Source organism: Takifugu rubripes, chromosome 2 (genome assembly GCF_901000725.2).
Source record: "Takifugu rubripes chromosome 2, fTakRub1.2, whole genome shotgun sequence".
Lineage (NCBI taxonomy): Eukaryota > Metazoa > Chordata > Actinopteri > Tetraodontiformes > Tetraodontidae > Takifugu > Takifugu rubripes.
Genome location: NC_042286.1, coordinates 9040491 through 9066381, shown reverse-complemented (window position 1 = coordinate 9066381; position 25891 = coordinate 9040491). Strand labels below are relative to the sequence as shown.

At 44.9% G+C, this 25891-nt stretch overlaps 7 protein-coding genes and 1 pseudogene across 12 annotated transcripts; 5 read left to right on the top strand and 3 right to left on the bottom strand.

Moving 5' to 3' along the window:
• The first annotated feature begins 36 nt into the window (after nucleotides 1-36).
• atxn3 (ataxin 3) lies at nucleotides 37-4246 on the top strand. Its single transcript, XM_011617294.2, has 11 exons — nucleotides 37-175; nucleotides 642-806; nucleotides 881-925; nucleotides 1009-1094; nucleotides 1184-1250; nucleotides 1318-1405; nucleotides 1481-1610; nucleotides 1744-1907; nucleotides 2094-2250; nucleotides 2452-2513; nucleotides 2652-4246. Exons 1-11 carry the CDS (start codon nucleotides 152-154, stop codon nucleotides 2696-2698), a joined length of 1035 nt encoding a protein of 344 aa, XP_011615596.1. The 5' UTR covers nucleotides 37-151; the 3' UTR covers nucleotides 2699-4246.
• Nucleotides 4247-4300: 54 nt separating this feature from the next.
• LOC101073953 (protein Z-dependent protease inhibitor) lies at nucleotides 4301-6549 on the top strand. Of its 2 annotated transcripts, none has more exons than XM_011617288.2 (5): nucleotides 4301-4440; nucleotides 4576-5208; nucleotides 5295-5568; nucleotides 5801-5948; nucleotides 6021-6549. In XM_011617288.2, the coding sequence occupies exons 2-5, from the start codon at nucleotides 4608-4610 to the stop codon at nucleotides 6210-6212; spliced, it is 1215 nt and encodes a 404-aa protein (XP_011615590.2). In that variant the 5' UTR covers nucleotides 4301-4440; nucleotides 4576-4607; the 3' UTR covers nucleotides 6213-6549. The 2 variants fall into 2 exon arrangements, with proteins under 2 accessions (XP_011615590.2, XP_003962703.3); XM_003962654.3 differs by having other exon boundaries at nucleotides 4414-4501.
• A 78-nt stretch (nucleotides 6550-6627) lies between these two features.
• ddx24 (DEAD (Asp-Glu-Ala-Asp) box helicase 24) lies at nucleotides 6628-10545 on the top strand. 2 transcript variants are annotated; one of them, XM_011617317.2, is made up of 9 exons: nucleotides 6631-6739; nucleotides 6826-7747; nucleotides 7833-8159; nucleotides 8247-8400; nucleotides 8683-9189; nucleotides 9495-9570; nucleotides 9677-9865; nucleotides 9941-10070; nucleotides 10150-10545. In XM_011617317.2, exons 2-9 carry the CDS (start codon nucleotides 6886-6888, stop codon nucleotides 10413-10415), a joined length of 2511 nt encoding a protein of 836 aa, XP_011615619.2. In that variant the 5' UTR covers nucleotides 6631-6739; nucleotides 6826-6885; the 3' UTR covers nucleotides 10416-10545. The 2 variants fall into 2 exon arrangements, with proteins under 2 accessions (XP_011615613.2, XP_011615619.2); XM_011617311.2 differs by having other exon boundaries at nucleotides 6628-7747.
• LOC101068966 (ubiquitin thioesterase OTUB2) lies at nucleotides 10538-11821 on the bottom strand. The gene is made up of 5 exons (XM_003962465.3): nucleotides 11598-11821; nucleotides 11394-11512; nucleotides 11230-11314; nucleotides 10862-11050; nucleotides 10538-10783 (listed from the first exon to the last, which is right to left on the bottom strand). The coding sequence occupies exons 1-5, from the start codon at nucleotides 11676-11678 to the stop codon at nucleotides 10577-10579; spliced, it is 681 nt and encodes a 226-aa protein (XP_003962514.1). The 5' UTR covers nucleotides 11679-11821; the 3' UTR covers nucleotides 10538-10576.
• A 490-nt stretch (nucleotides 11822-12311) lies between these two features.
• On the top strand, nucleotides 12312-15040 carry LOC101074396 (intraflagellar transport protein 140 homolog pseudogene; annotated as a pseudogene).
• Nucleotides 15041-15179: 139 nt separating this feature from the next.
• On the bottom strand, nucleotides 15180-17232 carry ccdc197 (coiled-coil domain containing 197). The gene is made up of 9 exons (XM_029832933.1): nucleotides 17101-17232; nucleotides 16988-17033; nucleotides 16708-16884; nucleotides 16475-16632; nucleotides 16295-16377; nucleotides 16052-16224; nucleotides 15814-15924; nucleotides 15623-15739; nucleotides 15180-15549 (listed from the first exon to the last, which is right to left on the bottom strand). Exons 1-9 carry the CDS (start codon nucleotides 17202-17204, stop codon nucleotides 15406-15408), a joined length of 1113 nt encoding a protein of 370 aa, XP_029688793.1. The 5' UTR covers nucleotides 17205-17232; the 3' UTR covers nucleotides 15180-15405.
• Nucleotides 16103-23298, top strand: LOC101074622 (ankyrin repeat and SOCS box protein 2-like). Of its 4 annotated transcripts, none has more exons than XM_029832932.1 (9): nucleotides 16103-16219; nucleotides 19662-19869; nucleotides 20942-21114; nucleotides 21196-21351; nucleotides 21434-21679; nucleotides 21754-21925; nucleotides 22008-22590; nucleotides 22670-22823; nucleotides 22907-23298. In XM_029832932.1, exons 2-9 carry the CDS (start codon nucleotides 19754-19756, stop codon nucleotides 23035-23037), a joined length of 1731 nt encoding a protein of 576 aa, XP_029688792.1. In that variant the 5' UTR covers nucleotides 16103-16219; nucleotides 19662-19753; the 3' UTR covers nucleotides 23038-23298. The 4 variants fall into 4 exon arrangements, with proteins under 4 accessions (XP_029688792.1, XP_011615634.2, XP_029688790.1 ...); XM_011617332.2 differs by lacking the exon at nucleotides 16103-16219 and adding an exon at nucleotides 18992-19342; XM_029832930.1 differs by lacking the exon at nucleotides 16103-16219 and adding an exon at nucleotides 19364-19579.
• On the bottom strand, nucleotides 23250-24689 carry LOC101074845 (protein FAM181A-like). Its single transcript, XM_003962657.2, has 2 exons — nucleotides 24536-24689; nucleotides 23250-24460 (listed from the first exon to the last, which is right to left on the bottom strand). Exon 2 carries the CDS (start codon nucleotides 24404-24406, stop codon nucleotides 23645-23647), a length of 762 nt encoding a protein of 253 aa, XP_003962706.1. The 5' UTR covers nucleotides 24407-24460; nucleotides 24536-24689; the 3' UTR covers nucleotides 23250-23644.
• Nucleotides 24690-25891: the final 1202 nt, after the last annotated feature.

Below are 25891 nucleotides of genomic sequence, written 5' to 3'. Positions count from 1 at the left end.
GTTAAATCAAACGCATCCATGTTTTGGGAGTAAATGAAGCCGCCAGGCGGAGCCGGGCCACTAGGGGGCGCTGAGCGATCGTTTCCACGGTCGTTTCTGAAGACAACGGGGCCAGCGAGGTCATAGTTGAGTGTTTGACAACAAGCTGAACATGGATTCCATATTTCACGAGAAAGTAAGCTAAAATCTCATATTCCCAATTAGTCCTCCGCTTGGTTTCCAAAGGCACACACCTACCGACGTCAGTCGGTTGGCGTTTGATGCCGGGCGGTCGAGAACATTGTTGCTGTGCTGGTTTCCCACTATTGTTGTGAAGACAGCTAACATGCTAATCCCATTTGCCAGCAATTGGTTAGGAAATGAGAATTTTCAAGTCGGAGTCTCAAAACAGTCAACGTCTGCGCAGATGAAAACGCGTCACATCGCTGCCTAGTTTGTAAGCTAATGTCCAAGTTATCTGATCGGTAAAACGTGTATTAGTGTACTTGGGTTTAGTTCTGCTGGATCTGTTTACTAGCTGTCACCATTGAACCAGGGCAGGAAAGAACCAGAAGTTTTTTCCGCACGTTCCCTTGTCAGCGATGCAGTTTCTGACCTGTCGTCTCCCCGGTTCTAATGGCAACGTTTCCGCTGTTTTGCAGCAAGAGGGCTCCCTTTGTGCCCAGCATTGTCTCAACAACCTCCTGCAGGGGGAATATTTCACACCTGTGGATCTGTCATCCATTGCCCATCAGCTGGATGAAGAGGAGAGAATGAGGATGGCTGAAGGCGGCATGGCCAGTGAAGAATATAGGACTTTCTTACAGGTGCGGCTATTTGGCTGTAATGTAATGATTGAATGGAACACTGCCCCGTCTAACATTTCCCGATCTCATTCCAGCAACCTTCTGGGAACATGGACGATAGTGGGTTCTTTTCAATACAAGTGAGTGCAACTATGCTTTATTCTTACTGAGTGATTTAGGACAGGTCAGATACCAATATGTAATGGTCTGTCCCCTCTTGCAGGTAATCAGCAATGCTTTGAAAGTGTGGGGTTTGGAGATAATCCTCTTCAACAGCCGGGAGTATCAGAGCCTGATGATTAATCCAATGTAAAGTTTGTTTAATCATTTTCATCTTTATTCAGACAAGAATTTAACAATTTTATAAGGTCACCTTTATTCATATTTTTATATTTTAGAAATGAAAAAGCTTTTATTTGCAACTACAAGGAACACTGGTTTACTATACGTAAACTTGGACAACAGGTATGAGGCTCATACCATCTGTTAACAGTTGGAGAAGAATTGCACAGTAAATATAGTTTTATTGCAGTGGTTTAACCTGAACTCCCTCCTGACTGGACCAGAGTTGATATCAGACACCTATTTAGCACTTTTTCTTGCACAATTACAACAAGAAGGTATGTTCAAATGCTCCTGGATTCAGTCAATATTTTGGCGATCAGAGAAATATACTAAGGGATTGTTTTGTACAGGTTACTCCATATTTGTCATCAGAGGAAACCTCCCTGAATGTGAAGCAGAGCAGATCCTTAAGATCATGAGAGTGCAGCAGCAGCGGCGGCCAAAACTTATCGGAGAGGAGGAGGCCCAGACAAGTGCTGGGTATGGACAATGTTTGCAAAGAAAATAGTTCAGGTCATCCATGACCCATCCTGAATGACCCAGAAAGAGCTTTTGGTTTATTTCAGGCCATGACTTACTATAGGTAGCTGATGAATCTTTGTGCTGTGAGCAGCAGGTCAGCAGCTCTGGCCCAGAGAGATATGGGCTTTGTTCTGGAGGATGAGGTTGGGGAAGAAGATGAAGAGCTGAAGAGAGCTCTGGCACTCAGCAGACAGGACATAGATGTGGAAGATGAAGAAGCAGATCTTCGCAGAGCGATACAGCTCAGCATGCAGGGTGAGGAATGGGTTATAACGTGACTTTAGAATTTAAATTTTCACTTTTTTAATTGGACTTAAACAGACTTTTAATTGTATCACAGGCATTAAGTGTATTTTTGTTATTATACGTCTATTTTTGCATGCGTTCTCAAGTAAAAGTTCATTAATATGTATTTTATTTACATGTATGATAATGTTATAGGAGCAGTGATGTGCAACGTGTCCTCGGAATCTGAAAAGGGAAACGTTAAATCATCTAGTCAAGCTGTGGAGAGTCCTGTAGGAGGACAGAGAGGAGGCCAGAACGAAACGCTCACAGCCGAGGAGCTGCGAAAGCGCAGGCAGGCTTATTTTGATCGGTGGGTTGAGTTGCACATCCTGTCAGAGAGATTCTACATTGGCTCTAAGCCATTTCCATAACCAACCCAGATCCTAGGGTCAAACATTGTGCCCCCTATATGATATTTGTTGCTGACAGAAATGCTCGTGTTGTTGCATGAGCCCCTAATTATTGTAAGAATGAATCCATGGGATATAAAGTCGTTCTGTTTACGTTTTAGGCAGCAGCAACAAGCTCAGCCAAACATTCCTCAACCGGACACAAAATCAACAGGCGGCTCGGGTAAGACGACTACAACCGAGGATGCAGAAAAGCCTTCTGCTGCGTTGCTATCTTTTCAGAATTCTGTAATGTCTTTGTGTAAAGGAATCATTCTGAATGTAATCAGTATGTTAACCTCGGCCTTCTTCCTTCCTGTAGGATCAGCCCACGCTGGGGAGGACCAGCAACACAAGCCCAGTCAGTGAAGGTGTGGAAAGTGCGCCTGTGTCGTTGACCAGCTACCTGGTTTAGCAAACCCTGCACGGGGTTAGCTTTGCTCCTTCTTCTAACCTTTTGCACAGGCAAACATAAGGACAGTCAGAAGGCTGACATGTTTGCTCCCTGGTTAGTTTGCAGTCGGCAACAGAGAGAAGAACAGTGGCAAAGAGATAAAGGTAGACTAATCCAACTCACTTGATGCTGGGAAAAGCGTGACCACAGAATTCTTGATGCAGTTAAACCAAGATTGCAATTGCCTTTTTTTACCATGGCGCCTTCAATTTCTGGTGTGTACTGTTTTTTGGGGTTTTTTGGTTTTTTTGTTTGTTTGTTTTTTAATTCTTGTTTGTTCATGAAGTAATAGAAAGGACTTTCCACCACACAAAGCATGTGTTTACCTGAGGGGGTGATTGCATATAAAGTCTGTCCACAGATAAATGTTTGAGAAATGATGAAAGAGCATTCCTTATGTGTTATTCCAGTGTCCTTTCCACTGGAATAACATGAAATGGCAGCATTTCATGTTGCAGTGAAGTGAAAAATCTTATAAACAGCTTGACTAACAGGCTGATCATCACACAGATCTTGAGGTATTAGGATGACAACATGTTTTTGATGTTGTGAGTTTGGTTGTACCTTTAGATGTGTAAGTAGGCATTCTGTTTCATCTAAGATGACGCAGCTCAGAAATCCCTGAATGAAGGTTATTTACCCTTTTTTAGATGGTCCGTGAGCGACATTCTTCTAAAAGATTTTCAGAGGAATTTTCTGAAGTTTTCAGGTCTTGTTCATATAATGAACAACAAAGTATTCTAGATTAGATCACATCGATTGTCTCTCCAGCACTGTATGATCACCCAAAACTGAAACTAATCTGAAATCTCCATTATGTCTGTCAGTATTTTCACAGAACTTAACAGACGCTGTAGTTCCACCATCAACTGTAACAGCCAATGAAAGATGCAGCAGATCTGCACTGATTTGACTTTACAGCAGTTTGACTTGACACTCACAACCATGTCAGTCGTACTAAAGAACAGCGTATTCACTTGCAGTGTGGTTGGCAAAGATGGCTGATTGGTGACCCTTTTTGATATAATAAACTCAGCAATGAATGAAAGGAGACTGTTTAGAGTACAATTTAAAATCCAAAGAAAACACAAACTGTTGAAATGTCTAATTTGTTCCGTTTTTATCTCAAAACTCCCATTTTGGCATGTATAGTCACATTTATTTACAGTTAATAGCTGTAAAGATATACATTTAAAGTGCATGTCAAGGGTTTTAATGCTCTGGCTGGTCAATGTATCTCAATACCGTCATTCCAAGTCTTTGTGTGTGTATCCTCTAAATTTTGGACCTTTTCGTTGCTTTATTTTTATTTAATACACGTGAAAGAGGTTGTACCTTTGCATTATTGTCACTCCCCCCATGTTCTTACAGAGAACATCTGACGTATTCTGCTATATTTTGTTTAACTTTAGCACACTCATGCATTGAACATGTTAGTTCTGGAATTAAAGAGTTGTTGTTTCCTGGCGTCTGCGAGTCTTTTTTTTTTTTTTAGGGGGGTTAATAATGATAATTTTTCTGACATCGCCTCTTGAAAAAGGCTCTAAATGTTTGAAAAACAGATCATAGTTAATGTGTAACTATCAGAGCACACTTGCACTTTGTATCCCCAAATAAAAGAAGGAGCTTTTCGACACAATTCTGGCTGAGCTGAATGGTACGTATGACTGTTATTTTCAAGAGAAAATATTTGCGCTATTTGGTACTGAAAAATACTGGTAGGTTTCTGTTCTGCCCAAGTTTGTGCTTCTTTGATGTGTATTTAACGTCCTCTGATAACTGTGTGTCTCAGGTTGTGCTTACACAATCTGGACTCCAAATGCGATGTTTCACAAAATGAAGATGGGATTTATCTTCTTTTTCATCTCTGCGTTCATCTGCGCTTATGCCCAAAGAGTGCAACTCCCCAGTGCCACCATCTCAGACCTTTCTTTCAAAAATATGGACTTTGCCATGAATCTTTACAGAACAATATCTAGTTTCCATGACAAGAACATATTTTTCTCCCCGCTCAGCATCTCTACAAGCTTTGCAGCTCTCCTGATGGCGTCCGATGGCGTCACGTACAAGGAGATCCTGGAGGGGCTCAACCTGCATCAGCTGGAGCAAGCTGGCCAGCTAGACCTCATCCCAGGGCTTTTTAAACTCCTCAACAACAACATTACTCAGAATGGATCACTGCGACTGGACCAAGGGATGGCTCTCTTCATGCACCCCAAGTTTAGGGTGGAGAAGACCTTTCAAGACCAGCTTAAGACATTTTTTGATGCAGACATCAAGAGTGTCAACTTTACCAACACAAGGGGATCTGTTAAATTTATTAATGAGTATATCAAAAGAAAGAGTCACGACAAAATATCAAATATGGTTTCCAGCTTAGATCCCATGACCGGACTGATGCTTACCAACACTATTTTCTTCCAGGGTGAGTTGAATCTCTGAATTATACAAACTTTAGGCAAATTCCGGGGTTTGTTGGGAGGAAAAAAATGTGCCATGTTTCTTCAACAGGATCTTGGGAGTTGCCTTTTAATCCAAATATCACCGTAAATGCACCATTCTACATTGACAACTACAGTGTTGTGCAAGTGCCAATGATGTTCTTAGAGGATAAGTTCTACATGATGGTAGATACTTTCCTTGGCGTCAAAGTGCTGAAGCTCCCATATAAGGAAGGTGTCTCCATGCTTATTGTGCTTCCAAATAAAAATGTGGACTACACCGAAACTGATGACGAGATCACCGCAGACAGGATCTTCAGATGGACCAAAATGCTACGAAAAGTGTAAGTTTCAGGAGAAAACAGTCATGTTTCTTTTTGTTTGGTCGTGTTTTATCACATGCAGCTTATCTTGGATATGAGTAAGTCATCATTAGTCACTGTGAGTTAAATATGCAAACACACAAGGTCAAATCTCCAGTGCAATTGATAAAATGTGTATGTGTGTGTGTGTGTGTGTGTGTGTGTGTGTGTGTGTGTGTGTGTGTGTGTGTGTGTGTGCTCAACGCATTTGCAGCAAACTGGAAGTACACTTGCCAAAATTTAAAATGGAGCATTCTTACTCCCTGCATGAGATTCTACCAGATATGGGCATGGCAAGTGTATTTGATGATTCGGCCAATTTATCAAAGCTCAGTAAGGACCAAGGCATCAAAGTTTCAGAGGTTAGTGACTATTTTTGCCAAACTGTTACATACAGTCAGCTAGGATGCCTGACCTTTTACATATCTCTAAAGGTGCTACATAAAGCTGTGATTGAGGTAGATGAGACCGGGACCACTGCAGCAGCTGCCACAATCATTGGGATTACTCCATTCTCCTTACCAAGGACCTTTACTGTCAACAGACCATTCTTCTTCTTCATTTACCATGAAAAAACAAATTGCATGTTGTTCATGGGAAGGGTGATAGACCCCACTAAAAACTAGCTGACCGTCGTGAAACCGCAGGAATGTTTTCACTATTAAAAGGTTTGGGTTTTTTTTTTTTTTTGTATATTAATACAAAAATTGTCTTTTAATGTTGACTGATTTCTTATGTAAGTCCATGTGTTTTTTGTTGATAAAATATTGAATATTAAATATAAAAATCTTTTTTTTTATTAATCAAAATGTTTCCTTGTTGCGTGCAAAACGTTCAATTTTTGCAACCTATACGATAGTTTTGTAAGAAGTAAACGAAGACCTTGGAAAACAACAGATGTATATTGTAAACCTTATACGTATCAACTGATAAACCATTTAAATAAAGTACAGGAAGAAAGAACGACATATTATTTTATTAATGACTAAGGACACGACAGTTAGCAGACAAATGTTAACGCTGGTTGACAAATAAAGTTTGTTCAAAGCACGTGATCAACACTGTCATGGCGGCGCCCTCGTGTCATGCGTGGTTGTTAGCCTGTGCTATCTAGTGCAAAATATTAACGTTTCATACACCGAAAACAGTAAAGGTAATAACTTGTTTAATTGGTTTTCGTATTACTTAGTTTTACGAGCAACTGAGAAACGTTAACTTAGTTTCTTCGTGTTGAACTAGAGCTGAGCTACTAGCTAACCTCACGCATATTGACGTTTGGTGAACTTGGAAATAGAAAAAATGAAGACGAAGAAGGTAAACCCGAGAAACAAGCGCATGTTTCACGGACTGAAGAAAACCAAGCGGAGTATAAACGTGGAAGGCAAATGGAAAGCTGTTGAATTAGATCCCAGCCTGTTCGCAGAAGAAGGCATGGAGGGTCTTGTGTGTTTTGAAGAGCTTACAAATTACAGCATGCTAGATTCTGAGAAAATGGCCAATGACGTGGAAAAACAACCGAAAAAGAATAAAAAAGCCAAGAAAAGAAAATCCACTGGGGAAGAGGAAGCTGTAGTTAAGGTAGATGCGGAGAGCAAAGAAGCAGATGAAACAGTGGAACCTGCAAAGAAAAAAGCCAAGAAGAAAAATAAATCAAAAACTAAAAAGCTGAATAGTGAAGAATCGGACCTTCAAGATGACACTTCTGCAAAAGACAAAACACAGGACGGTGTTGACAAAAGTGAAGCGGAAGGGAAGAATCAAGCGACTCATGAAGATATTGTAAAATGTGTGAATTCCACAATCTCAGAGCCTGATGCCTCCCCAAAGCCCTCCAAAAGAAGCAAGAAGAGAAAGAAGTCTGAAAAGGGTACTGTGACAGTGGAAGGTTCCAACTGTGAGTCTCACTCAGAACATCAGGATGTTATAAAAGATAAAATGCCAAAGCCTGTCAAAAGGCAGCAGAAGAACTGGACAGAGGTGGTGCTTGATGGATGTAATGACAGAAAAACTGACGTGAGTGCCTGGAAAGATCTATTTGTTCCTGCCCCTGTGCTGAAGGCACTGAGTAGTCTTGGATTTGGTTCACCAACCCCTATTCAAGCACTGACATTACCTTCAGCTATCAGGGACCATAAGGACATCCTTGGTGCAGCAGAAACAGGTAAACTAAATAGATTTTTGCCCTTCTTTATCTTTCTGTTTGTACATTTTATTAAATAAATTTAATGGGTACATGTTCAACACAGGAAGTGGAAAGACCCTGGCGTTTGGCATTCCCATGATCCACACCATCCTGGAGTGGAAGAAGAATTCAGCAGAGCTTGTTGAGGACAACATTGAAGCCACCATACCAATGAAGAGTTTGTATTTACCAGAGCCTACAGCATCGGAGAATTATTCAGTAGAAGAAGAAGTTATAAAAGATGCAGAGACTGAATCTGAAGATATGACTAAAGAGGAAGAGAATGCTGCTGGTAGCTTCTCTCAGCCTCTGCTCGGACTGGTGCTGACACCCACCAGAGAGCTGGCGGTCCAGGTTAAGCATCACATTGATGCCGTCTCAAAATTCACAGGTGAGTCTTTACAGTTCAAAAGTAGGCTTTAGTATAGTAAATCACAATTCCAAATGTCAATATACTTAAAATGATACTGCTGTGCAGACATCAAAACAGCTATCGTGGTGGGTGGACTGTCACAGGAGAAGCAAAGAAGGATGCTGAAACTTCGACCAGAGATTATTATTGCCACTCCGGGTCGTCTTTGGGACCTAATTAAAGAAAAACATCCGCATTTGCAAAACTTGAGACAAGTCCGGTTAGTTGGAATTCACACTCCTGTTATATGTGCTTCATGATTCCTATTTTTTTGGATTAGAGCAGCTTTGTTTGTTTCTGATCAGATTTATTCTCTTCTTTTGCCCTATTTATCACAGGCCTTTTGCAATTTATCAATAACTGTGCAGCATCTTTTCATTGTGCTTCTATTTTTACACCACATAATTCCTGACAAGTTGGGAACAAACCCACTTGCAAGTTCTCTTTGATGTGTTTTTTTTTTAGAAACATTTTGTGATTGAATTGTGTGGTTATTTTACAGATGCCTGGTCATTGATGAAGCAGATCGCATGGTAGAGAGAGGTCACTTTGCAGAGCTGGAGAATTTATTGGAGATGCTGAAAACTGCACACTTCAACCCTTTGAGGCAAATGTTTGTGTTCTCTGCCACACTGACCACAAAACATAGCCTGCCCACTCGCCTCTTACAGAAGAGGAGTCTGGACCAAAGGAGCCGGCTGGAAATCCTCATAGATAAAGTGGGAATTAAGGCTAAACCCAAGATCGTTGACCTGACACGCAAAGAGGCGACTGTGGAGACCCTGACAGAAACGTGCATCCAGTGTCAGAAAGAGGAGAAGGACTTCTATCTGTATTACTTCTTACTGCGGTATCCTGGGCGCACCATGGTGTTCGCCAACAGCATAGACTGCATCAAGAGGCTGAACTCTCTGCTGGTGATCCTGGACTGTGACACTCTGCCGCTTCATGCCAACATGCACCAGAAGCAACGGCTGAAAAATCTGGAACGGTTCGCCGAAAGGGATAGGTGAGTTTCCCAAGGACGGGTAGCTTTGCTTGGAAGGTTTTTACTTCAGGATGCAGGTGTGTTGTCATGGTGAAACAAAGGCACGTGCTCTGGAACTGTCCTACCCAAAGTGTCTGAACTAGCGGGATGGTTGAGAATATTCTGCTGCTCTGCATTATACAGTTTTGCACCTACACATGGTCCTGCAACACATCCACCAAGTTTCCTCACACTGCACAAAGCTCAGCGCTGTAGGCTAATTTCACATCCTATTTTTAGTTCTCAAACTACAGATTTTGCATATCTTTGCTACACTGTTTTCACAGATGTGTTCTGTTAACTACTGATGTGGCAGCAAGAGGACTGGACATCCCCAATGTGCAGCATGTTATTCACTACCAGGTAGGCATCCATCCCATTATTTTTTGGCCTTAATGATTTTACACTTTAAGTTTGTGTAGTTGAACTTGGCACAAGCACTATTTACACAAACTTGAATACCAACCAGGTCCCAAGGACATCTGAGACTTATGTCCATCGGAGTGGGAGAACTGCAAGAGCCACCAAAGAGGGTCTCAGTTTGCTGCTCATCGGCCCAGACGACATGATGAACTTCAAAAAGATTTACAGAACTCTCGGCAAGGATGAGGAGCTTCCAATGTTTCCCATAGAAACCAAATGCATGGAAGCTATAAAGGTACCAGTCAGAATAAGGTCACGCCTCGTTGTACCTCTTATGCAGTAATTTATTGCTGAGTTTGTTCCTCCACAGGAGCGCGTAAACTTGGCTAGACAGATAGAGAAGGTGGAGTTTCATAACAGCAGGAAGAAGCACCATAACTCTTGGCTGAAACAAGCAGCAGAAGACATGGAAATTGACCTGGATGATGATCTTTTAATAGGTAATAAAAACATAGTGTAGTACATTTGATTGAGGAAAAAAAATAAAAAAAGAATCTTACACCAACTGCATGTCCCCAGGCAAAGGAAATGATGAGGAACAGGACAGAGAGCAGAAGATGATGGTGAAGGGGATGAAAAAGCACCTGAAACATTTGATCTCCCAGCCTGTGTTCAAGAGCACGATGAAGACCAAGTACCCCACGCAAATGGGGAAGCTCCTCCTGCCTCACACAACCCTGACAGGGAGGAAAAATGCCCTCAGCATGGTTTCAATGCAGGAAAAGAAAAAGCTCAACAAGCTTGTCTCGTCACAGCAGCAGAAAAAGGGAAAAAAGCAAAAGTGACATGTTAAAAACAGAAGTCTTTACTGCAGCAATAATGTGTAATTTTAACAATTCCTGGTTTGTATCTTGTAGATAAATTCCACACACTGCAGGATTTTATGAAAATATAAAGCTCCAATATTTGTTCAGGTCCAAGTTTCTGTGTCCTGTTGGATTTCTGGTCAGTTTTGAGGTGGTGGATAGAGAATGCTATAGTGTGATGATCGATGGAGGAGGTGCAGGGACGGTTCAGCGCCCTCTGGAATGACGTGGTGAGCCAAATGCTCCTGTTCCCCATCCATAGAGACAATGTGGATGGAAATATCCAGAGCTTGTGACAGAGCTAGAATTTCCACATGGTCACCCTCCATCGCCATGTTCTCCACTTCCTAAACACAAAGATAAGTTACTCTTTTATAAACTGTATGGCTAAAAGTATTTCACACGTGGTGGCACGCTGGAATGACCTGGTGACAGTAGACCCGCAGGTCGGGCGCCTCCACAAAATTGCTGAAAAAGTCAGCGTGGTTTTGCAGATGTGCTGAGGTGAGCAGCCTGAGATACTTCACCAGGCCATCGGAGACGGTCCGCTCATTGAAGAGATGGAGAAGCCGGTCCTCCTGCTCACCCTGGCATCGCTCCACAACATCAACCACCTTCAACACAATAGACATCAGTTCTGAGATCAGGCTCCATATTGCTCATATTTTCAGCTAAGTGTGGGTTCTCCCCTACATGTTTCCTATATAGAATAGTAAGTTGTCTTTAAAGAGTTCCAGGTCTAGAATTGATCTATTTTTTGTGGATATTAACTGGCTGTAAAGGGGACATTTACTGTGTTCAGGTGATGCATAAAGGAGCTCTCCTTAAATCCTGCCGAGAAAAACTCCTTGGAGGTTTGCGCGATCTTTTCCTTGAATCTGGAAGTGAACCACACAAAACGGAGAGTATTTATTAGAAATTCTGAATAGACGCCTCGCAGTGTTCGGCATCGCTGACCTCTGCAAAGCCCTGGCATTGTGTACCATCGATTCCAAGTGTGCGAAGAAGAGGGCTCTGTACAGACAGTTTCCGTCCCCTTGGACTCGTCGGACATGAGGAAACTGACACCTTAATTCCTGATAAAGAGCAACGGGTTCGGTTAAAACGGTTTGCAAAAGTACGCGCATTTATGACGACGTGCAGTGCGTCATGACATCCTACTTTGTCTTTAGGACGCGACGTTTTCTCAGGAAACAACGACGAAATGTCATCTTTGCAAGACACCAGGGTGGCAGCTTCCATCTGTCGACAAAAGCAGAGCAAATCGGACGATTCACGACACACCTTCCACTGCCGACATACTGGAAACAACACGGCGCTTAAAGAGGTATCGCAAGTCTTATTCCAGCCCAACAAAACCGGATGTTTGTGCGTCCCACGTGTTCTTTTTAAAGGGACAGTACGGGCGTGGAAAGCGGAAGTCCAGTGTTAATGACAAACATGGCAACGCACAGGGGAATTCATCCCCCATTTTATTATCAGAGAGAAATAACTGAGTAACGGTGGGTAGTGTGCAAAGACACATACCTAGAAAATTTGTAATCCTTAAAAAATGTAAGTCAAAGTTTAATAGGAGGGTTATATCATTAACTTCATATTGACACAATATGAACAGTGTTTTTAGGTGCGAGAGACACACTAAAATGTTCTTTATCATCCTATCTAAAATATTAACTCTTGATGAGCTAAACATTTAAAAAAAAATATTTACATAGAGATTAATATTAATTGTACAAGAAAAATATTGTAAATTGGCAGATTCAGAACAGACCTCTTCAGCAGACACTTTCTCTATTCATAAACATACAGTTTGAACATATTAAAAAATCCGATACCGGTTGATAGCTAGCTTTATGTTGGTACTCAAGTGGCTAGATGGGTCGAAAGGTACGTTTGACACAGTCGTGTTTAAATCCACATTTGTTCGTCCCTATGTTGTTATGTTGAATAGCATCATCAAGGTGAAACTAAGCTAAGAGCAAAGGACACATCCAAAGGAATTGAAGATAACCCTCAAACATGAAAGCCTTTTATCATACAAGCTAGCCTTTCATCTACGGTCTATTGAATACCACTGCCACACTGACGTCACTATAGTCTCCAGCAAAGACTTTGATATCTAGTTACATTTATTACATCCAGTTGTGTTTTCTACTAAAACATATTAAAGACTTTAAAAGTTCATCGAAGACATGGAAGCATACCAAACTGCACATTGTAGGTGCCATGTCAAAGTAAGCGCGATCAGTGGAGCATCAGGAGAGGGAAAGACAAAAACCAAGCATCCCCCCCCAAAATGACTGTGAGGTAAATGGAAGGATTCTAAATCAGCTTTTTCCAAATGCTACACTCATCCCGAGAGAGCGTCACATGTCGGCTGGCTACAGTCAGCAGATGGCAGCAGTGCAGCTTAGCTCAAGCCAGCTCAGCATCACTCAGTTCTCCACAGGAGCACACCTGGCACTGCTGTCTGACATACACATCGAGGGAGTGTGTGTCGGCAAGGATTCTGTGACAGTCTGGAGTGGCAAGCAAGTCGCTGTATATGAGTTGTCAGGAACCACTTTTAACATTAAAGGGTCCTTTCCTTGTGACTCTAAAATTGTAGGTGTATACGGTGAGAACCTCTACACGGTGGAAGCTAACAGGGTCCAGAGACGCACACAACAGGGCACAGTGAAGCAGCTGCTGGCCTTTTCCAAAGCAGAAGGTAATCCTGTACCTTGCAATAGGCACAGACACCGCACACGTCTGTTTGTTGGACCTTTCCTGAAGGAAAGCCAGAGCTCAATGCCGTGCAAAGGATCTGACTCAACTAATTCCCAGACTGGGAGCTTTAAGTTCAGTCAAATGTAATTCCAATGGCAGCCAAGTCAGCATCTTAATCTCTCTAGTTAATGGACGGCCTGATTCTAAGGTCTACTTTTATGATGTTGAGATGGACACCTTGACACATTTTGTCTTCTTCTGCGGTCTGAGGGTATGTCGCAATCAGAAGAAAGCAAAAAGCAGCACTGTGAGAAGATGAATTATAGTCGGCGCTGCCCAATATCGCAATTTTGGGATGAGAAAGACCCTCGACTTTTCGTTTGTGAAACGGTGCCAATCTGCTTTGAATCCTCAACAAAATGCCTTTTGGATATGAAAGATGTATCAGTAGTGACACTTCTGTGCTCAAGAGCACGGGATCCTCCTGCAGGACCGCTTCCTGGAGCCTTCAGGCCTGAAGACGTTGGTCCCTATAGATGTGCCCTACTATTATTTCAGCTGCAAACCTGCTGAAAGAGATCCTTGTTTACCCGACAATACAATATCTGCAGCTTCACACCAGAGCAACTATTGAACCTGGCTCTGCTCAGCAACCCCAAGGACATGATGGAGGCTGCGCACTACTATAAGGAGAAAGGTGTCTGAACTGTTGCACTCTACCACAAGGCTGGCTGCGTCTCCAAGGCTTTAGAGTTAGCAGGTTCCACACAACAATTCCCTGCAATTCAGCTGATTGTGGAGGATCTGAAGGACCCAGCCCTTCTCAAACGCTACTGTGACTTCTTCATCACACAATCCCAGTATGACGAGTTGCTGGTAGCGGCCAAAAAGTATCATCAAGCCTTGGAGTCGTGCATTTCTCAGAAATTGACCGTGACAGAGGAACTGGCAGAGAAGCTGACTGCAACTGACTCGATAGAGGCTCGGAAGGAGCTGCTGCAGCGCATAGCCGAGTGCTACGTGCGTCAGGGCAATTATCGTCCGGCAGCAAAGAGGTACACACAGGCGGGCAACAAGCTCAAGGCCATGAGTGTGCTCCTTAAGTCTGGAGATACAGAGAAAATAGTACTATGCTAGTTTCTCTTGTCAGAGGGAACTCTTTATCATGGCAGCCAACTACCTCCAGTCCAGAGACTGGAGGGAAAATCCTGAGATCTTTAAAACAATCATTACTTTTTACACGAAAGGCAGAGCGTCAGAGCAGCTGGCTGATTTCTTTGAAGTCTGTGCTCAGGTGGAGATCAATGATTTTCTATGAGAAGGCGCTTCATGCTTTAACTGGGGCCTTTGAGTGTGTCTCAAAATCAAAGGACTCGCCGGCAGGCAAACAAAAAGCAAGACTTTGTGACCTGCAGCATAAGATCGCGCTCATCAAGACGTGCATAAAGGCACGGGGTTTATATGAGGAAGATTCCTGGGAGGCCATCAGGATGTGTGAAGCCCTGCTGGAGGAACCAAATGTGGAGGATTACAGATGTATATGGCTTTCTGGTGGATCGCTACTGTCAGCAGGTTCATTTCAAAATGGCCTCACAGAAGCTGGAAGTCCTGCGGAAACATGTGTCATAACAGGAAGTGCAGTGCTACATCAGCCCAGTCAGCCTAAAGGCCCTACAGAAACTCACCGGTCTAACGTTGGAGCTCAACCCTAATGTGAAAGAGGAGGATGAAGAGGAGGACTGAAAATATATCGTCACATTCTCAATTACTTCATAGTTTTCTTTATACTGTTTGAGCTATGCTATGGCAAAACGTAAAGATAAATAAATCAATCCTGGATACACTTACTAATCACCCATCATTTTATGTCATCTGACAATAGTGAAAGTATAAAAAAATGCAGCCTTTGACCGGCTAAATATTAAAAAATAGTGTTCTATAAACTAAAATTTACTTTGTCCATGCCACACTTTTTCATTTCTATCATGTGAAACCAAGAATCTACATTTACACCATCAAGTCGTGGTCATATTCTTCATGTACAGACTGATTTATTCACCTGTAACCATGAGCAACACCACAGACAACTGCAAGGTTTGGTTACTTATAAATAAAAGTGCCAAAGCTTGGAAAGACAAAGAAAGAAAAAAGTCTGGTTTCCTATTTGTAGAAAATTCTATTTTTCACAGGTCAAAGCCTGAATCACCAGGTTAATAACAGTAAATAGCTACATTAGCTCATGACTTCATTCTTGACGAGCTTAGCTTCTGATTTGTTTGTTACTGTTGTTTTTTATGGACTCCCTCTTCTTCTCTGTTGGAGCTGTCCGGCTGGTCTCCGCAGACTCCAGCTCCATCAGCCTCCTTGCTCTCTTCTCTGTCTCTGATTTGTCTGTCACGTACTCCTGAAATCAGTTCCACAAAGGTTAGGGCGACAGAGCGACGCTAAAACATATCGCTATAACTGTGTAACACTACCTTCACCATGTCCATCATGGAGAGCACGGTCATATTTTGCAGAGGTCCATGTGCGGTGAGGTAACACTGCTCTGCAAGATTATTGATGCCCATGAGCAACCTGCCAACCTCCTCCACCTAAAAGATGATGGCACATGACAGCGGTAGGCATCTGAGTCGCTTCTGACACATAAAGACACTTGTTAGCAAACCTTGTCCCTGGACAGGCCATGCTGCATCAGTAATTTATCCTCCATCTGCTTGTTCTCCTCTTTCAGGGAGTCTAACTCACTCTGGAGCTCAGACAGTTCTTTAATGCCCATCTGCAACACACACAAACACCCCAGCATGGCCCCAGCCCTGACTAAGAAGATGCTACTGTAGCCCCACCAGTGTGTTTTTAGATACAGTTTAAGCAGCGCGGTGGCTTCGATTCCAGCCACGCCTCACCAGTTTTTTCACATTGTGTTCCCTTTTCATGCTCTGCAGCTGTTGGCTGCCTTGTTGCACCTCCTCCTCCGCATGTCCCAAACGCTTGCGTAGCTCCCGGTTTGTGACCGACAGGGCCTCGTGGCGGCGAATGATGGACATCACAGAGGGCTGAGAGCCATGATCAAGGTATGCTGGAATAAAGTATATGCTGTGGAATCACACCAGGAGCTCAAGTGGGTTAGCAGAGGGGCGCTAACTTACAGCTGGGGAAGTAATCGAGAGTTTTCAGCAGGTAGTCTTCGTAGATTTTGTATTTTCCTATTTTCTCCTTTAAAACTTGTTGCCTGTAAGAAAAAATCTTGGTTTATGCCAGTTCCTCCTCACAGACAGAGCTAACCGATGCCTTCTGGCTGCTCCTTCTGGCTGGTTTCATGTCCCCACCTGATTTTGAGAAGTTTGAGCTCCTCTGTCAGCTCTTCTATCTCGCTCTGTTTGGAAATGTTCTCCTCTTGTGCAGCCTCATACTTCTTCAGAGCTCGATTTCTTTTCGCTTCATTGTCCGCAACAAACTTCTCAAACTTCATCACGGTCTCTCTATTCTGATAAGAAGAACCGGACAGTGATGCAGACCCACTTCTGGGTTTTTTCTTGTGTTGCTGAAGGTTTCATCTCACCTGTTGTTGTTTTAACTTGAGTTCAGACCTTTTGTTCGCTAAATCCTCCATACGGCTCGTGAATTCATCCCGCTTGCGTGAGAGCTGTTCATCGACTTGGTCTAATTCTGCCTTTTTCTTCAGAAGCAGGGTTCTCTGCAGAGTGTTCACTCCAGCCTCAAGAACTCTGCTGGAAGACTGCAAAGTATGCTTCGATGAATAAATGCTAAAAACTTTCAATCTGTGTTTTGTTAAATCGCACAAGTGAGAGGTTAGTCCAACAAAATCTTTATTTTCCGACCTCTTTTACGACAGGGATGTATTTGACCTTTTCTTTCTGTTCATGTCTGTGGAGAAAATGGAGACAAGAGTTAAATGGAGGGAGATGGAAGTGCTGCGTAAAAGCGCGCTCACCTCACGTCCGACTGCGTTACAAACACGTTTCTCACGCTGTTGTGAAGCGTCAGTTCTAGACGAGGGTCGCCGCTCTCCAAGATTGGAAGAGGACAAGACGCCATCGTTGTTGGTTCGTGCCCTGTTGTTGTTCGGAAGGTCCGAATGGCGAGTTTAATCTCCGGAAGTTTGTGTCCCCGTTGCTCTGGAAACGCAGGAGGAGACGTCAGGAACTAGCCGGGAGCCTGTCCGCTTCTGTTTATTATGGGATGATCGCGGTGCAGGACGTGGAGAGAAATATAGACCATTTTTCCTGATTAAACTTTTAGGATGTTGTGGAATTACTTAGGTTAGCTTTAAAATTATTTTGGGATCACAAATTTGCTACACACAAATTCAGAACAAAAACAATGTGAACTTTGATCTGACTAGATTTATCTGTATTTTATCTACTGCGGAAATGTGTTGATGTTGAGAAAGAGAGAGAAGAACGGGAAATATAAACGTTAGTTTAGTTTCTAAATATAAGTTATGAGATATTTAAGTGAAGGAAAGCATTTCGCACCATGTGTAAGTGTGGATGTAGATGGAATTGAAATTAATTTAATGATTATATTCATTTTAACGACCTAATTTGCTTTACCAATAATGTATTTTCTCTTCCTAGGCCAGCAGGGGGCACAATTCTATAGGAAACCATAACCTTTAAGGTCAAATGTAATAAAACAATTTGGTCAAAAATATTAAAATGTTTTCTCTCACAATTCAGGACATTTTATCTGGGTATTTTCGGAGCAGATTGAGTTCAAGCATCCCTACTCTAATGCAAAAGTACAGATGAGGAATATCAAAACAATGTCAGTCATTTTTTTGTTAAATTCTGAGTGAGTCATGAGTTTACGTGCACATACACTTGCAGCATGACTTTTAACTTAAGTAACCAGGGTCAAATGTTTCAGATGGCCTCTCTCAAGCTTTCTCAAGCTCCATTGGTGACCAAAACAAATGTTTTCTTCTCTTGTTCTGACATTTAGTTGCATTTTGGTTGCAGTAAAGAGCATCTCACTGCTGATCTTATTGTTCATTGTGTCATATTATACAGGTAATGGTAGTTTCAGAGTAAAAGGCACTCAAGGATGAATCAGAACTACAGAAGGATGAGGTCTTGCTTGACTTTTTATAGTCTCAACCGCAAAAGAGTAAAGTTGACTCACACGTTTTCAATTAAACTCTCAGCAGCTAAAACATGAGACAAATTTTTGGACTTCTTCAAATCATATGACAGAAGTTGTGGTATAGCTAATTATAGTTGAAACTTGTGACCAACTGTTGTTTTAGAGCCTTCTGGCTCTGTCCTTTGGCATCGCTCAGCATATTTTCAACAGCTCCTCTTTGGAATAGAACCCCCTGTAAGTGTCATTTGTGTTGTACTTCTGCATATTTTACTGCATTAAGGTCTAACGAGGCACTAGCTGGTTCAGAATTTCACCATGTTTGTTGATTAAAATCCAGGACTGATATGCAGTTATGGGACCAGATAGGAAAAAATGGTCCTCAAAGGCATTAACACAATCACTCGGTTACCCTTCTTCACCGGTAAAGGTCCTCCTTTTCTCTCTTCAGCCTTGTACTGAATTTCCACATCACCCTTTGACGCAGTCACATATTACTTACCAAACACATGAGCGTGCACGTGTATGTGCCAATGGGTCTGACGTTGTGCGAGGAAATTCCTCTTTCGGCACCTGATTGTACAGTCACTGATCGCTGGCGTCTGTTTCGTAGGTGTTTTTAGAATCTGTGCAGTGGAGGTCAAACATCTGAGTGATGTCGCAATACTGAGTAGAAGTTCTGGCAATGGATGTGATATAGATTATTAGACACGGATGACCCTGCAGGTGCACCATGGGAAGATTAGCATCAAAACTGTAGCTCACGCTGACGTTTGATTTTGCTTCGGCCTCCGATAAAACCAAACTTGCAACAGTTCTGGGAGAAGGAGAAAAAATTTGTCTAGACGTGTTTGCGAGGAGTGACGTACAGCGGCAACTTCCAGTTCAGATGCAAGACTTTATGTTGCAGACGCTTCCTGAGTGACAGCTTGTGAAATCTGCCGTCACGCTGGTGTGTTTTCACACATGAAAATCGCAGAGCTGACACAACAGGAGGAAGTAGGAGGGGGGGTATTAATGTTGTAGAGGTGGATGGTGTTGTATAAGAGCAGCTTTTTCTGAATGAAGAGTCTCTCGGATGGACTTGTGTGGTGAGTAAGATCTTCACATTTGATGAGGTTATTGGCTGATTTCTTCTCGGGAAATGGTGCGTCCAGGTTGAACAAATGACAGAGTTCTGCTGTGGAACTGACTGAAGCACTGGCTTTAACCTCGGTCAGTGCAGCCCCCAGAGCCCCTGAGCAGCAGAATCAGGAGGACTCAGTTGAACATGCCCTTAAAAGGCTTCTCTCCCTCTGGCTGGAGCCGCTGCTGTCTGATGACTGCCAGTACTGAAATCTCTCCGCTTTACACAGCGCGGCTCCATACGTGTGCTGGAATCACACCTGCATTTGGCTGTTTTTTTCCAAGGATCTGGCCTGAGCAACCGGCACTGTTTGTTTGGAGAGAGGACCCCAGGACGCTGCTGGCCACTCCGGCTGGACCACACGTCTCCCGCTGTGATGATTGCAGTCAGCAGATCCAGGTCTCTGTACCACAGGCTGAACAGCGATGTTAAAGACACACTGGCTGTCTTCTCCCTTTATGGCTCAGACACCTCAACAGTAAATCTGTCCAGGTGAGCAAAGATGATGATGAAACACTGTCAGCATATTGGCTGTCTCACCTTTTAACTGCATAATTCACCGGAATCGTTAAAAGGAATTATAACTCATGTGTGCTGAGCATTGGCAGACGTGATGGGATAAAAGGCCTTTATTAAAGTTGCTTCTCCATTAACAACCCCGACATGCTGCACAGACAAAATCCTTTATTTAGACACCAAAGAGGATGCATCTGCTGTGGTCGCTCGACCTCAAAAGAACTCATAACTCGCACGGATCGTATAGCTAGAGGAAGTTCAGAGGGTGAAGAAAGAGAGCATGTGACACTTCTGAGACCACAATCTTGGTGGAATCGTGCAGAGAAACCAGTTTAGTTTATAAAGGTTTTGTTTTTTTAATTAGAGGAACCTCACTGTCAGAAACTATAGATAATTCTGCATCGGCGTCATATTGTGATCAGTAATTGCTTAGTATAGGCTTTCAAACAAGGGGACATGTCTCAAATGTTGTCTCTACCCTGATCATCACATAAGATAAGTGGGGGTTTTTTTTTTTATCGTGTTGAGAAATAGCTAAACAAGTGCAACCTCCCGAGTGTGTCCCTTTGGTTCTGCCTTGCCCCCAGCGCCGTATCTCTGCGTGTCCGAGTGTCCTGACATATATGGACAGAGTCGTCACTGTGACAATGCGCTCCCAAAATAATCGGAGCTGAGCACAGCTGAGCCCGGCTCGGCACAACGCGCCGCCGCTGCGCCCTGCGTTGGACTCCCGCAGCTCTCGGCAGCAATGACCAAATTCAGCTATTCCGAGTACCTGTCTCAGTTCCGTAGTGCGGGAGGCAAATTTAGTAACGCTCAGTCGCGACTGAGAGGAGACAGATCGGGGGAGGAGAGAGACGTAACGGAGCCGGAGTGAGTCCTTTGTTGTTAGGCTGAGGCTGTTTGCGTGCGTGCGTGTGTGTGCATGCGTGCGTGCGCGCGTATGTAAATTCCCAAACCTCCACTGTAAAGAGTAACTGGACCCAAACACCCCTTTAATGTAACACTTTGTAAGAGCAAATCTCAGCTTTTGCTTGCTTTTGTCCAGGGACGATGATGACCCGCTGGTCTGTGCCATCAGGCGGGGGGACCTGAAGGCTTTCAATGATGTGGCAACATCCGCCGCTCACCGCCTACTGAAGGAGAACAAAGATGGTTGGATGCCCTTGCATGATGCCGCCTTCTGTGGGCAGACAGAGTGTCTAAAGACAATCCTGAAGGGTAGGACATCATTACCGAACTGAACCATCTATACAAAGAGGCGCAGCGTCGGTCCAATGTGTGTTATCTTCCCTGGCGCAGCTCACCCAGGCTTGGTCGACAAACGCACGCTGCAGGAGCAGACGGCGTTGCTGCTCGCAGTGTCATGTGAACACTTGTCATGTGCGCGGTGTCTTCTGGAGGGGGGCGCCGACCCCGACATTAGCAGCAAGAACAAAGAAACCCCTTTGTACAAAGGTCAGGGGTAGGACAAAAGCAGGCATACATCCCTCCAGCTGTGATTGGATTTCAATAACTAAACATGTGTTTGCGTCTGCAGCCTGTGAGCTGGAAAACATGGACATGGTGCGGCTGATTCTGTCGTACGGGGCTACTGTAAACCAACGCTGCGCGCAGGGTTGGACAGCCCTCCATGAGGCCGTGTCCAGGGACAACACAGAGATCTGTGAGACACTGATAAGAGCCGGAGCCTCAATCAACCCCCCCAATACCTACAGCATCGCGCCGCTCACTGTCGCCGCTCAGAGAGGACAGATGAGAGCGCTGTGTCACCTCATTGAGAAAGGTACGTTTCGCCGCTAAATTCCTCCGCGGTTAGCGTGTTTCAGCCACTAACGGCGGCGTACATCATCCCTTTAGGCGCAGACGTGAACGCGCAGGCATGTGATGGGGTCACGGCGCTGTATGAGGCCAGCAAAAATGGCCACAGGGAAGCCGTCTCGGTGTTGTTGGCCAAAAATGCGGACGCCAACAAATCCACCACGGCAGGACTGCTGCCGCTGCACGCCGCCGCCCAGCACGGTGACCACCAGTAAGTCGCAGCCGCTAAGGACGTTTTCAAATGAGGATGGCCTTTGTAAAGACGTCTGTGCTTTTTATAAAACACCCTTCAGGATTGTGTCCCTGCTTGTCCCGGTGACAAGTCGAGCCAGGCTCCGCCACAGTTGCGTCAGCCCGCTGCACCTGGCAGCAGAGCGCAACAGGCACGCGGCGGCAGCTGTGCTGCTGAAGACAGGTGCGGACGTAAACGCCACGCTGGCCTGCAGCCGCTCCCTGCTGTACGCGGATCGGCGCGCCACGGCCCTCTACATCGCGGTCGCCAGCGGCGGCACAGAGACGGCAGAGGTGCTGCTGAATGCCGGCGCCAGCCTGACCCTTGATCCCGTCAGTCCCTTACTGATGGCGGTCCGGCAGGGCTCCGTCAGAAGCGTCTCCTTGCTGCTGGAGCGAGGGGCCGACGCCAACACCAGGATCTCCTCTTTCACCACTTTCCCCACAGCTGTCGCACTCTGCATGAACAATCGACCTCTTCTGAAGTGTCTTTTGGACAACGGCTGCGACGCCCTGTCCTGCTTCTCATGCACACGAGGACGTGCTCCTCACACGGGACCCGAAGAATCCCAGCCAAGAAACCTCAATGGCGGACATATTTTTCACAGCGTAAACTGCGGCGAGCCGCCAGGGAGGCCGATGCAGGTGGGAGGGGGGGGAGACAAATGAATGTCAACATCCAATGGATCATTTGCACTTGACGAATTCTCGTTTGCTTTCTAAGTTCTGCGAGTGGATCTCGACGGCGGACATGCGGCGGTGGGCAGGACCAGTCCTGGAGCTGCTGCTGCAGCACGTGGCTCAGGTTCAGCTGTGCGGCAGGCTCCTGGAGCTGCTGGACAGCCGGGAAGAATGGCACGCCGTGAAGCGGACGACACGTAAGCATGAGGCAACCGTTTCAATCACATGCACAGGCACCCCGATTAACCCTGACCCTGTCCCCCCCCCGTCCCCCCCACAGTGTCGCCCCGGCCACTGCAGCACCTCTGCAGGTTACAGATACGGACCCAGATGGGCAGATACAGACTGAAGTGGGTCAGGAGCCTGCCTCTGCCAGACAGACTGATCAGATACCTCAGCCTGGCTGAGTGACAGTAGGATATAGGCATCAGAGATGGCTAAATTTAGCATTCCCTGCCTCTTATTTTAGCTTCATGTCATGCCTTGAATCTGTAAATGGGATTTTCAAAGGAATCCTCTATGTATAAAATATCTATTTATAACTTTGTGGAGTGTGACGTTGAATGTCTTTAATCGTTCTGTTTGTTTGAATGAATACTCAAGGTAAAAATGAACTAACGCTCAAAGGAATTCTCAGTTGTTTAATTGCAAATAAAAGTCATTGCATTCAAATGAGTCCATCAAACATTACTTTTGCAAGGGGTGGGGGCATCTATGTCCAATTTTCTATTCTCATCTCCGGAAGAAACGTCTAAAATAGGATCCTTTTATGCATTCGTATAAATTTTAGGTAAACAGGAGCCATTCTGAGAGCCTAAAAGTAGAACCCTGTGAACTTGCTCTGTAAAGAAACGTGAAATCTGCGAGTGCAACTTAAAAATCTAAAAATGTAAACAAGAAAAACAAATGTCTAAGTGCTCTCGTCGAGGCCTTAAAAAAGGAAGAGATGGCTTGAACAGCAGAAGGAAGAGAATTAGTCATATTTACATATCTCCAAGACAGGTCCAGCTGGGGGTCATCAAATGAATCCAAACACGCTGAAGATTGATGACTGGACGGCGGGTTTGGTCGGGATGGGTTTGACCACGACGTGCGTGTGTATTTGCGGTCCATATGGATGCTCGGGTCTCCCCGCGTTAGTCACTGCTGCTTTGCTCCACGGGGGCGAGTGTGGGAACACGATGTGGCCGTGAAGGATGTGGTGTCCGTGGTACTGGAAGGGGCAGCAGCCGCACACGCTCACGCAGTGGCCAGAGGTCAAATCCAGTTTCAGCGAGCTTTTGTCCGCGGAGCCGCGTCGGCCGGACGCGGACAGAGAGGCCAGCGCGTCTGCGTCACGGCTCCTCTTCCTCGTTTCGCGTTCGCTTACCTCGGGATCGCCTCCGGCGTCTTCTCGCAACCCCAAGAGTTCCCTCCTGGTTTGGGTCAGCTTGGGTTCCTCCCAGAACGAGGCGGGGAGCTGACGTTTCCTCATCGGCACCTGTTCCGACGCACCGGTCGTCTTCTCCGCGACTGGAACATCGAAGTCGGTCTTCATTGCAAGCTTCTGGTAAACAGCGCCGGCCGGCTTGGCGCAACCGTGGTCCGTGGACCTGTGCATGTGGCATCTCGGCATCCTGGAGTATTTCTGGGAGAAGCGCTTGAGCTGTTTCTGCAGGTATTTCCTATGATCCACGGAGCGTCGGCACGGAGCCGATTTGTCCAAGGCCGCCTTGATGTCGCTGGATGCCAGATTCACAAAATTCAGCAACGTCTTGACCTCACTGTCTGCATTTGCCATGTTTCTTTTCGGAGACTTGCGCAAACTCAGTCCATATCAAACACAACTGGCCACCTACAAGACACCAGATGTATCTGTGCGTAAATATGCGCTTCTCGTCAGCATTTGAAGTAACAAGACTGTGCTCACCGCCGCAGGCTGAGGCCGGACTCTGTCCCAGCAGTCTTCTCTCTCCGGGCTGCAGCGGGGAGCACTTCAACAAGTTGAATGAATATAAACTCCTTGTAGTTATGGTGCTTTCTTTGAACCAATCAGCGACCCCAGGCCCCTCACAATGCACCCCAATCAGCCTCTAAGCGCCCTGGTATCGAATTCTTCACAATTGCAAATTGTTGTCATGGAGATCGGAGAGGTGGGGGTGAGGGGACGCGATATATCTCATATTCTGTGATTTCTGCGCCTTGGTCAAACTTCACAAATATGGTGTAAATAAACACCATCGCCTTTTTGTCCTGAAATACGCACGCGTTATAGATATTTTCCCCAGAGGTGGCTGTTTGGTTTACACCAAAAATACCCCCGACACCCTCCCCAACAGTGATGTCAGCTGTAGATTTTGGTGAGGGGGGATCTAAAGAGTGCATAACCATGGAAAGGGGCTTGAACGCTCAAGAATCTTGTCTTTCTGTTTGCCCCCTCAATCGAAGGACACAAAGGCTGAATTACTCATTCAAACCTCGCGGGACAAAGGGGAAGGAGCTGGATAGCACTCCTGCATTTGTAGTCAAACATTTAGAGACTTAAATCGAGTCGTCATGAAGGAGAAAGAGTCGGACAAAGCCCATAGAATTGCCATCAGCAAACATTTTCCTGTGTCATATTATGGGGTCTCCATGGCTCCTTCTGGCTCGCGGACAATGGCACAAGTTTGCACACTCGAATACTGTCACCCTGCCAACGGCAACAAGGACCCAAAACGGGACAATCCCAAGAGAAAGCATGAGCTCCGCGGGGAAGAGCGCAATAGACGAGGGAAAGGGGGACTTGTGAAATGCTAATTGAGCTTCATCCCCTTATTGAAGTGGAACAAGAGTACCTATCCTTTCAGTCTGAGCAGCTCAGAGACATGTGAGGAAACTGTTGTCCTGGTTAGCAACACCTTATATGTGTGCACTATGAAGCACTCCATCATCAGGACAATCCGGAATATCCCAGTCTACATCACAGCTACAGGCCATTTATTTAAAGGGAGGCCTGGACTCCATGATTGATTGCCTCATTCTCTCAGCATGGTGTTGTCAGAGGAGAGGGCTGCAGGTCTATATCAGCTCTCGCCGGTCTATCTTTTCGTAGGCAGTGCATCCCTCTTGTTATGGAGAAGCAATAGAGCCCCATTGTCGCCCTTTTCTTCTCCGTCTTTACCTCTCCGTCCAGCTGAAAAGCTCCACTGACAATGGGGCTCTCCTCCCTGGCCTCTCACCCCTGCTCCTGCGCTTTTGAAGCGAGGGGGAGGAAGTGGAAGCTTGGAGGCAGCCACAAAGCCCC